The sequence below is a fragment of the Cajanus cajan genome, chromosome 3, assembly GCF_000230855.2.
Source record: "Cajanus cajan strain Asha chromosome 3, NIPB_CcT2T_4, whole genome shotgun sequence".
Taxonomy (NCBI): domain Eukaryota; kingdom Viridiplantae; phylum Streptophyta; class Magnoliopsida; order Fabales; family Fabaceae; genus Cajanus; species Cajanus cajan.
In genome coordinates, this window is record NC_138519.1 from 1,474,467 (window position 1) to 1,486,984 (window position 12,518).

The 12,518-nt window shown below is 33.2% G+C and overlaps 1 protein-coding gene across 1 annotated transcript; it reads left to right on the forward strand.

Moving 5' to 3' along the window:
• The first annotated feature begins 695 nt into the window (after nucleotides 1-695).
• LOC109790789 (pyruvate dehydrogenase E1 component subunit alpha, mitochondrial) lies at nucleotides 696-9,911 on the forward strand. The gene is made up of 8 exons (XM_020350024.3): nucleotides 696-1,557; nucleotides 1,844-1,923; nucleotides 3,711-3,788; nucleotides 6,706-6,801; nucleotides 6,898-6,969; nucleotides 8,688-8,741; nucleotides 8,860-8,925; nucleotides 9,402-9,911. The coding sequence occupies exons 1-8, from the start codon at nucleotides 855-857 to the stop codon at nucleotides 9,444-9,446; spliced, it is 1,194 nt and encodes a 397-aa protein (XP_020205613.1). The 5' UTR covers nucleotides 696-854; the 3' UTR covers nucleotides 9,447-9,911.
• Nucleotides 9,912-12,518: the final 2,607 nt, after the last annotated feature.

The following is a 12,518-nucleotide window of genomic DNA, read 5'->3' on the forward strand; positions in this document are numbered from 1 at the left end:
AGTAGTTAGCAAAACGAAAATCTAATTTTAGTTAAAGAACATCACCCAAACTAAGTCTCTAGTTTTCTGCTCGATTAGACGACATGTTTTACTAGACATGGCAATCTAACCCGTTCCTGTAGGTACCTGCTCAAACATGTCCCGATTTGGACGGGAAAAATTCGTGTTTATCGAGTTTTACTTCGAATTCAGGTTCAAGTTTTTCTCGATTGATAAAATCAGGGGAGGGAAGGGGGGACGGGGATGTTAATACTCACCCGCTCCCGACCTTGTACCCAATCCTGCTTAATAATATAATTAAAAATTATTTATATATATATAAACTAAAATTAGAAATATTTATATGTGAAAATTTATATTATTTTACTTTTTTTAATTTTTTTTTAAAATTTGTTCATATTTATTAAAAAAAAATAAAAACGGGGCCAAAAAACTCAAATCCCATCAAAAGTGAAAATAAATACCCAAATTTTACCTCCTATAGATACCGGGCAGCTTAACTTTGCAGCTCCGCCCCGTTGTGATGCATATGCTATACGAAATTATGATGAAAATTTCCATTGCACTACAAAATAGTGCAATCTGCAGTGTAACTCTATCTAACGGTTTAGATTGATCCACGTGATACATTAATGCAGTGTGTGTGGAATTCAAACGTGAGTCAGCTACGAACATTTTATACCATAATTTTCTTTTCCCAGAGTCAGAGAATACGGATCCATATAGCATCTTCATTTCTGAATGCACCCTTCTCTGTCACTTTCCCACCTTCCCTTCCTTCACCTAACAACCCATTTCCACTTCTTTGCTTCTAATATTCTCCATTTTCATTCTATTCGCATCATCAGATCCAAATGGCTCTATCGCGCATTGCTTCCTCCTCATCGCAATCGACCAATAATCTCCTCAAACCCCTCTCATCCTACTTGTCGCTACCACGTCGTTCCATCTCCTCCTCCTCCACCGATCCCCTAACCGTGGAGACCTCGCTCCCCTTCACCTCGCACAACTGCGATGCGCCCTCCCGCGCCGTCGAGACCTCCGCGGCGGAGCTCTCCTCCTTCTTCCACGACATGGCGGTCATGCGCCGGATGGAGATCTCTGCCGACTCGCTCTACAAGTCCAAGCTGATCCGCGGCTTCTGCCACCTCTACGACGGCCAGGAGGCCGTCGCGGTGGGGATGGAGGCGGCGATCACGCGCAAGGACTGCATCATCACCGCCTACCGCGACCACTGCACCTTCCTCAGCCGCGGCGGAACCCTGCTCGAGGTGTTCTCCGAGCTCATGGGGCGCCGCGACGGGTGCTCCAAGGGGAAGGGCGGTTCCATGCACTTTTATAGGAAAGAGGGTGGCTTCTACGGCGGCCATGGGATTGTTGGCGCTCAGGTTCCGCTTGGTTGTGGCTTGGCTTTTGCTCAGAAGTATTGTAAGGATGAGACTGTTACGTTTTCTATGTACGGTGATGGTGCTGCCAATCAGGGGCAGTTGTTCGAGGCGCTTAACATTTCCGCACTTTGGGATCTCCCCTCCATTTTGGTCTGCGAGAATAATCATTGTGAGTGTCACGCTTTTTGGTCACTCACTTGAAATTTTGGATAAGCTTATTCTGTAAGTATTTTTAAGAGAAGAAATTACATGAGTTCATATTAATGTTGGCTTATATATGAGCTATTTATAGAAGTTTGCTGTGATGATTTTTCCAAAAGTTGTTTTTGTAAGTTAATTTTAACCTGGTAGATTTTATTATTTTTTTCATCTTGCAAGTGGTTATTGAGAAAATTATCCAAACAGGGCCATTTTTTATTTGGCTTTGGATTTATTTGGTTTGGTTTGTGGGACAGATGGAATGGGGACGGCTGAGTGGAGAGCTGCTAAGAGTCCTTCTTATTACAAGCGTGGGGATTATGTCCCTGGATTGAAGGTTAGGGAGATTCATGGCTATTGTTTGGTTTTTGAAAATGTGTTTTAAATATTCAATGCCACACTGTTCACACATCACAGTGCAGCCTAATTGGTGTTGATTTTCTCTGTTTGGTTTCCGTTCAGTTCATGTCATGCTTAGAGAGGCTCTGTTGTGTATTTTATTTTTTCCTGTGCTATGTTTTTTCTTCACCCTTCACGTTTCATGTATTTTCTTTTAAAATGTTTTTTTCATTTCCAAACTATGTCTTTGGTCACATTTTTGAATGTGTGTTTAGGCGATGGGTTTTGTTATTAACTTGTTGATTGTGAGATGGATAGATGATAGTGATTGTGTTAGAACATAAGGGTAAAATGGCTTGGAAGAATAAAGGGGAGTTAGGAACAATTAAGGAAGTTAGCTAGTAAGAGCAGGTTCAGTTAGATAATTAAGAGGAAATAAAGGTAGAAATGAGACATCCAAAAGTTATTGTTTTTTTTCTCTCCATTTGAAAATGAAGGCTACTAACAATTTGGTCCATCTTGCTGGATGCGTTTGTTGGGAGATGGAGATCAGAGCTAAGGCATTGAAGAATTATGAGGAGCTTTTGAACAAAACCAATGTGTTCATTTGGGATATGTTGGGTTTAAGAATGAAGAAGTCGGGCATCAATCTTGTGGAATAAAATGTAAAAATAAAGTCATTATATTATATCTTGTCTTCTCAATTGAACAAGCAACATGGAGTGATATAAGTGCTAGAGAATTAGAATCTGGTAATGGGATCTGCCCTTGAGTGATGATGGTGAAATTGGCCGATTTTGATGAATGTGATCCTTCGGGATGGATTGCTATTTCTGCGAAATTTCTATAGGTGCATCAGTCAAAACTGGTGGCAGAGAAGTTACACCTTGCCTTCATTAGTATGGATATTACTGTCCATTGGTTTTGCTGCTTGAGGAAGATTTTAGATTTATCTTGGGAGCAGCTGATGGGCAGCCTTTCTCTCACGGAATGGTGGAAGAATTTTTGGTGATGTCTTCAAATGTCAGACTACTCTGAATCAAACAGTTCCTGTAGAGGAATATTACTGTTGTAGGAGCTGAGGCTCTGTTGAGGTGCATTTAGTAGTGTACCGAATGTAGTTCTATTTCATTCAGTAAGAAGGATTTCTATTTTTCATTTTGGTGTTCTATCAATTGGTCTAACCTCTGGATTGAATTCATGTCACCAAAGATGTCAGAGTTGATGCTATTGATTCATACATGGTTCAATTGGAAGCTGTGTCATAGTTTGTTTAACACCGAGGCAGTGAACAGTGATCTGCATACTTCTCACGCAGTTATTTCAGAGTTGCTAATCAACGATGCATGAGAAGAGAGTTCATTTGATGGTGAATAGGGTAGCCTCAGTAATCCCATTCATCTGTTGCCAAAACCTTTTTTCTGCAACCCTTTGAAGGTTTTTCGTAGCAAAGCTTTTGAACTGTCAAAAAAACATAAAATGCAATTCAACCTCCATTTCTATTGTTGTGTCTATCATTTTCAATGTCTTTATTTATTTATTTTTGCTTCTAACCATGTATGTATCTATAGTATAGTATAAGTAAATTATTAATGTTTGTCTAAAACTTAAGCATAGCAGCCATTCCGTTATCTACACTACTTTTGTAGTTGCTGGTTGGCAGTAGCTCAAGTGTGGTGGCTTGTGATCTTAGATTGATAGCTATGATATATACATGTGCTGATTGAATATATCTCAGTCTACATTTATTGAAATTTTAGAGGCAAATATTTATACTTTGTGCAGGTAGATGGCATGGATGTTCTTGCTGTGAAACAAGCTAGTAAATTTGCAAAGGAGTTTGCTTTGAAGAATGGTCCCATTGTGAGAAAATTTATTTCCCATTTATACTCAGATCTCTTAAATTTATTTTCATGGATTTTATGCGTAGATATTTCAATTACTAATGCTTGACAACACTATTTAGATTAGAGGGGATTGACCGTGACTCTTTTATTGGTTTGGTGATAATATTAGTTTTAGGACCTGATGAATAATCTAGATTCATACAAATACTTGGTAGAATTCCTCATCCCATGAAATGTCTATTTAACATCAAACTAGGTTCACAAATGTTTGGCACTTGTGCTTCTTAACCAAAGACCGGGATTCAATCCTCGGCTTGGACATGGAGTTGCGACCGGAGGTACTATTTTATCCTTACAAGAGTTGACCTGGTGGGAAGGAGTTATATCTCCATATCAAACCAGAAAAAAAATCAAACTAGATTTAGGTCATAGAATTTTGTAGATGTTAATATGCTATCCTTTATAAATGTCATTGTTGAGGCACTTTCAAAAGATACTGGTTTTCTCCTGTGGGCATTGTACATTCTTTACACTTTTGTAGTTTCTAACTTGTGTTTCGCATAACTTGGGCATATGCTTCTTCAAACCGATTTTAATATTTGCCTGACTTTTGGGATATACTTGAATAATTACTTTTAAAAAAATTATATAAAATAATTTTGAAAAATTAATTTCTAGATAGTAGGAGAGATGTAGGAAGATGTGAAAGTACAGGGAAGAACATGACTAATAGAGATCTGAAAGTAGAAAAGCAAAACAACTTAGAGATGTTCTGGTTTTAAAAATTAAATAAAGAGATACTAGTTTTGAAAAAAAATTTAAAAAATTACTCTTGTCAAACAAGTTTTTTGTTTTTGAAAGCTGGAATCAAACAGGCCCCTTAGTATTAGTCAACTGATAAGGAATTTGATCCCCTACTACACCCATTCTTCTAAATATGAAGCTAAATTTCAGCTCAAGGTAGGGTTAGTCTATACATTTTTGCAATTCGCATGCTTGAAGCCTTAATGGCTCTTGCGTGAGTGTGTGTTAGAATATAGAACCAATCATGTGCCTTCACCTAATAACTTAAATAGGAGAGTTGGTCCTTGACATTGCCCATTAGGATTTGAATTGTCATGTGCTGTGAATTAACCAGTTTGATAATAGACTAATAGTCTGTAGTGGATAGGGTGCAGAATGGCTGCCCCCAAAATTGCCCTAGTGGGACACACACATACAACTTTATTGGGAAATGTTCTACTTCGACTAAAAATAAGGCAAACTAATAGTGTATAGGTGAAGGACAACTCTCACGTTACAAGTTGGTTTGTGTGGGATTGAGTTAGGTTCAAACCTACTATCTAAGATGGTATCATAGCTATTTAGATCCACTCTAAAAGGATCACCCATCATTGATACACACATCAAGCCCAATAATGTTGGACATGAGGGGGTGTATTGGGGAAAACTCTAGTCCCACTTATCCTAGATCATTAAGGGTGTGTTTGTATTATCGTCATGTTCCGTTCAACGCCAAAGCTATATGAGAGAGAAGTTCCATTCAACATGCTTTGGAATTCGGTAATTGAATAAAACAAACAGGCACTAAAAAGGGTCAACCATCATTTATTCACGTACTAAGTCTAATAGTGTTGGACGTGAGAAGGTATATTGGATAAAAAATCAAGTTTCACATCAATTAGAAATAAGACAAACAAATAGTATATCAGTGGGTAGTGGGCTGTAACTCTCATCTTACAAACTGGTTTTGTAGGGTTGAGTTGGATCCAAACCTACTATCTAAGACACCCCAATATAAGTAATTTTTAATTATTTTTTACTCTTTCTACTTATTATATTTATTTCTTATTATTATATTAATTCTATTTGATATACAGTTTTTTTTGTTAATGTAAATATATTCTCTTTATATATTATTATATTTGATATATTTGTCCCTATTATATAAGACATAGTGACGAATTAATATTTTCTACTTATTCTTAAATATTATGGAGCACCTTTAGTTTTATACTTCTATAATAGTATAATATATGATTAATATCAAAAGAAAACAGCAAAAGAATCCTTCTCAATTGTATGACTGTTTCGGGGTGGAGAGTGGCCCCAATTTCGGGAGTAGGCATCGGCTGCCACCTCCTGTCTCCACCATCACTTTTCAGCAGAAATGTGACCATTGCAGAACAAAAGCTGGAAAACAAGAAGCTGCATGTGCTCTAATACAAGAAAAAAGGGACAAGATTGATGAGGAGAATGACACTGGTTTCAGGGGTAAAAGAGAAATTGATGCCTCCTCATTAAAGTGGCCGCTCGGCCCACTATTGGCCATGAAATACCCTGGACAGCCAAGTGCTCTGGGATGGCTCTTTGAGGAGAGGCAGGGTACCGCTCTGCTCTGCTTCCCTGCATGGCAGTGCTATTGCATGTGATTGACAACTATGTTTGAACCTTAATGGAAATGAAAAATTTTGCTAGAAAATAGTAGTGTTACGAATCTTACGATTAATTTACCCAAGCATTTTACCGGCTGACATTTGGGAAGAATTTATTTATTCATGTTTGGCTTTGTCTAGTAACAATTACGGATAACCTTGTTTATAGGCTATGCACCTTATTTCTCTACTCTCTCAGCCCATCCAACTAACTACCTCACTAAAAGACACCTAACTAGCTACTAATGGGTATCTATCAGTTATCCTCTTATATAGAGGCTGTTTGGCTTTATTCTGTGTCAATTACCTTGTGTTCTTGTTTAACCTTTAGTACATGTACATGTACCTATGATGATTGCCTAGATGAAATGAATTTTTGAATTATACAAATGCCCAAATTTCAGAACTTGCCAGAATTTGTTTAGTTTTTAATAAATTATCGAAGTTTATTCTCTGTTATATTATGATTGATTTCCCTATCTTAATTATTTTGTCCAGATTCTTGAAATGGACACATACAGATACCATGGTCACTCCATGTCTGATCCTGGCAGCACATACCGCACACGTGATGAGATTTCTGGTGTGAGACAGGTATTTACTATAACAATAAGCAAATATCCTATTAATTTAATTAATATTTAGGAGTTTATTCTCTATTTTATTTTCTCATGTCCAATCTAATTATAGGAGCGTGATCCAATTGAGAGAGTAAGAAAGCTGCTATTGACTCATGATATTGCTACTGAGAAGGAGCTAAAGGTGATTGAATAAAGTTTGTATTCATGCTTCACACTTCAATTGTAAAATGTGATGTGTTTGTTTATTAAATATTCTTTCTTTCAACCTGATATTTCTTTTTGTGACATCTTAAGATATTACTTTTCAAGTTCATAAATAGAAACAGTTTTACTTCAATATGAATTTATTCCCTATAAAATGAGTGAGTTTTGATTTTTGTCTCTAAAAGGTTATTATTTTTCTTTTCGACCTTCTAAAATTTAAAACCATTATTTTTGGTGCTTATAAAATGAAATTTTTTTGGTTTTAGTTCTATAAAATGTTTTTCTTTGATTTTCATCCATTCAAAAATTTAAAATAATTGTTTTTGGTCCCTATTGTTTGTTTTAAGAATGATAAACAGTATTTATTTGAAGGATCTAGAGTTTTTTTTAGTAGTAATGCATCTTGACACAGTACAATAGACACTAGTGGGCGTCATTTGACGTTGACCTTTGGTTAAACACAAACAATTAACACGTGTCATATAAGAGTAGGGACCAAAAACAAAGATTTCAATTTTTTTAGGGATGAAAACTAAAGATTTTTTTTTATAATAACTAAAATTAAAATTTGTTCAATTTATCAGGTTTAAAGACATATTTAAGCTTTTTTTTATTTTATTATGATGTGGGTCATAATTAGATTTCAGTAGTTATTTTCATGAAATTATAAATGTACATTTCTTTCATAATATTTGGGCTATATTAAAATAGTTGTCATGGAATTGGTGGCCCTGCATTGGTTACCTACCATGTGAGTTGGTAGACTTTAATTATGGTAGTTACTGTTTGCTTGAGCTTTATTCTGCCTGTAATTACTGTGTTGGATGATATGATCTGTTTGTCTATCATGATTGTAATGTTATAATTTTCTTTAAACTTTTGCTTAGTGTCATAAATTTTCTGCCCAATTGGAACAGCTTCTAGTTTATCACACAAGTGTCTTGATATGTATATATGTTAGACAATCATAGTATTAATAATGCAGGTTAGTAAGGCCAACCTGGCAGTGTAGAAAGTCTGTAGGCTTAAGGGAAAATTCACTATTAGCATTACGCAATTCCCATGTGGCAGGGCCAGGAAGGAGTTAGGAAGGTGTGTGATGTGAATTCTATTGAAGAATATCACGGAAAGAAGGGAGAGGGAAGGAATTCAGTGATTGAATGTTTGGACCAAGTAGTTTAAAGGCCTTATTGAAGCAAAAGGACGTAGTGTTGTAGAACTTTTATGTATAAGACTTCTAAATCCTAAAACATCATAGAAGCTGGTGTGTGAATTGGTTTTTCATTTTTTTTTCTCTTTTGGCTGTAAGCTGGGTAAAGTTGCTTTGCATTCTTTGATTGAGCTATAGGCCATGCGAGGGGGGATTACTCCTTGTAAATCATCCTTTCTTTCAGTAAATATTATACCTACTATTACCTTCTCAATCCTCTGTCCTTGACATTGAGCGAGGGTCTGGGTCCTTCAGACAGGGCAGAAGAAAAGCCCTTGAACAGCCTGTTATGTCTATCATTTTCCTTTTTTCTTTCATATCTGTTCTTGTGCGTCTGTTTTAGAGGAATTAAAGAGGTCTTCCGCTGCTGTAACTGTAAGATGTTAATCTCTGTATTTTCTTGAAGAAATCAAAGTTCTTACCATATTAATTTTGATGGAACATTAGAATTTAATTCTAAAATATTATGCACTTTCTTCTTTTAGGATATTGAAAAGGAAGTAAGAAAAGAAGTTGAAGATGCCATTGCCAAAGCAAAGGTGAAACAATATCTTCATTGTTTATTCTTCTCCTACTAATTTTCGTTTCCCACATATTACCATCTCCTTTGTCCAATGCGATTTACAAGCTCAGTTGTGTTTTTTTTCTGATTTCCAGGAAAGTCAAATGCCAGATCCATCTGATTTATTTACCAATGTATATGTTAAAGGCTACGGTGTCGAGGTAGTAATAATTTCATCTCTACTCATTCTTTTATATATCTTCATTTTTTTGTTACCAAATGTTACATGAATTCAAGTATAACTATAAGAAAATTAAATGATATATGAAAGATTCAGTAGTCTTCTGCTTAAAATTGTGGAAAATATTACTCCTTCCATTTCAAAATAGTTGTCATTTAATTAAGGCTTTGCACAAGGATCAAGAAAGTCATGAAATACTCTCAATTTCAAGGAAATATAAGCTCACTTGATTGTGTTACCCTCTCATTCCATTAAATGCTCTCTAAGTTTCTTAAAGTGACAAATAATTTGAAACCAATTAAAATCTCTCAAATAATTGTGGATGGTTGATTTAATTTATACGTTGTTAAAGTCTCAGTGAACAACCCTAACAAACACACTTTATAGAATTACATGAAAATGATTTACTGAAGCTGTTACATTCAACTCTCTGATTGGTGATCTTCTGAATTGCAGGCTTGTGGTGCTGATAGGAAAGAAGTTAGAGCTACTTTGCCCTGATGGAAAACTTTTCCTTTGAATTTCTTTTCCCTAGTTTCGGACCAATCAAAATAATGAAAAAGAATAAAAGGTTCTGAAGATTATCACTGCCTATTTGTTGAGCTTTCCCAACTGTATATGAAATTGATTCTTCAGTAGCAATGAGGCGGAATTAATGTTTTGCATTGTAATTTTGGAGGACCTAACAATCATAGCATTAACTCAATTGATTAAACATCCAACTAATGTCCTGCAAATTTGGAGTATTTTGTTGTGCACAACTTCCATGATTGGTGGCAAAATTTTGCCATTATTTTATTTAGGTATTCACAACCAGATTGTGATCAATTGAAGTCATCTTTTGGCTATTAAAAATTCATGTTCCTTTGGACAGTTAAATTTTTTTTAGCATGTACATTGCAGATTGAATTGTTGATATAGGTTGTGGACTTGTGGGTTATGTTAATTTTCTTTTTTCCTTTCCTACTTTGTTTCCTTACATTTTATGTTTGACTATATAAAAGAACAGAAATGCTGTTGTTTATTTTATTTTTAATAATTGTATTATTTTTATTTAATCTCCTGAAATGTTTGAAACTTTCAAATCTTACAATTTATAATGAAATTTAGACGTGAACTGTATATGGTGAATCAGTTGTAATATTATTGAAAATCATTTAGCACAAAATATGATTACAATTTTTAGTTGGTAGGATAGCCTATTTGGTTTTATATAACGGTAATTCGTTTGGTAAAATTTATTATCAACATTAATTTTGAAGTAAATTTTGAGAGAAGCAAGAAATATTCAGTGTTTGTTGCGAATACGATTGATTTTAAATGTAAGGTTTACAAATTGGAGACATTTACTTTTAAAATGATTGTATTTCATCACTTAAACAAAATTGTTTTATAATTTAAATTTCAAAATACCGTTAAACATAAAATAGAAATTATTCTTAGCATTTTTTTTATAAAATTAAATCTTTAATGAAACTGTTAAAGATAATTAGTTTATTTTATTAGAAAGTTGTTACATGCTCTCCATAAATAGATTGGTTATACATTGTTATTGTATCTTTTTCATTCTTGTTCTTTTTCAGTTTTCTTACTTGCTTTTGCCTCATGAGAGACAGACACAGCTTTCTCAGCAGTGGAAATCGGAAATCGAAACTTTTGCTGTCTTTCTCTTTCAACCAAGCTTTTTCTCTAATTGCTTAATTCGATCATCTCCACTTTTAGGTTGATCCACTATTTCCTCAATTATAACTCCCTTATTTGGGACGGGCCAAAATGGGTTCATGTTAATATCATGATTATTACTATCATATTTAGATAAATCGTCTGTCTCAATTCCTTCAAGATCCTCTCCACACGCATCATCATAACTAATAGTTTGTTTAGATAAGAAATTTTAGAAATTTGAAATTTTTTGATGTCTTGTCCTACACTTTTTTTCCCCCCGTTCTGCGGCTCATCTTCATCAACATTATCAACTTTTGTTTTTACGCAAGGAAATAGTGGATGTTGATGTACCTGAATGTGGAGATGATCCAATTAAACAATTAAATAACAAAGATACGATACCGGTGCATGTGCTCTACTTATAGAGGATACGTGACAACCTTCTGATAAATCAATAACAAATTATTATTTTTAATAGTAATTTCTCGCAAAATTAGTATCACACTATATAATAGAATAATTAGGCACAACCACTTATCTTAAACCTAAAGAGTTGATATGTTAAAATAGGTCAAATTCAATGGATTGACCCATATAATATATTTAAATGAGTTGAATTGGATTGTATTTTTTAACTTTCAACTTACATAGTTGGTCGATCTAATTAGTTAAATGATAGGTTGAGTTGATCCATTTGATTGATTTATTAAAATAAATTTTATTTTATTTTTAATTTTTACTTATTGATGTTATCTTATAGGATTTTATTTGTGGTTCATTTATTTATTGGATTTATTTGTGATTGAATTGTGTACTTATTTTATTATTATTTATGAAATTATTTGTGAATTTATTATGCACTTATTGTAATGTTGTTGATGAATTTATTTTATTGTTGATGAACTTTTTAAGTACATGTCATATTGAACTTTTGAATTATGATTTATTATAAGTTTTATAATACATATCTCTCTTTAATTATATTTGATGATAAATTTAAAAAAAAATTAATACATAATTAACATTATTTAAAAAAATGTCATTATGTAAAATATTACATCGATTGTTTTATAATTGATGTAATATATATATATATATATATATATATATATATAAGATTATATATAATAAATCAATTATGTATCTATATTATATCATATATATATATATATATATATATATATATATTAGAATAGTTATATAAGGAGGAAGAAAACACTAAAATATACAGTTATAAAATGGGGTATGATATTCTTTCACTCTATTTTTGGATGGGTGGATTGATATGAAAATAGTAGACATAGCAAATAAAGATAAATAAAAAGAGTGGTAGATCCGATGGTTGAAGTGATAAAAAAAAAAAAGGGGTTAATTGAGTTTTTAGTCTCTCATTTTTTTCATTAATTTTCATTTTTATTTCTTCAAAAAATATTTAATTGGTTTTAGTTTTCTAAAAATTATATTTTTAGTCCATTATTTTTTGTTAATTTTATTTTTAGTCTCTCGAAAAATATTTGACTGCTCTTATTCTCCAAAAAAAATTGTTTTGCTTTGCTTCTAGTCCATCATTTTTTTTGTTAATTTTGGTTTTCAAAAGCATGTTAGGAGATTTTAAAAGGTGTTAATTGTGAGATATCATAACTTAATCTTTTAACAAATATATACTTAAAAATGATCACGTAATAATACAAACTAAAAACAATAATTTTATATTTTAGAGAGATAAAAAAATACAGGACCAATTTATTTTAGAAACTAAAAATAGAAATTGCCAAGAGAAAAAAGAGAGACTAAAAATAGAACAAAATATTTTTTGGAGAATTAAAACTAGTATAAACATTTTTTAGGGACTAAAAACAAAAATCAAAACAAAATAATATTTTGGAGACTAAAACCAGTCAAATATTT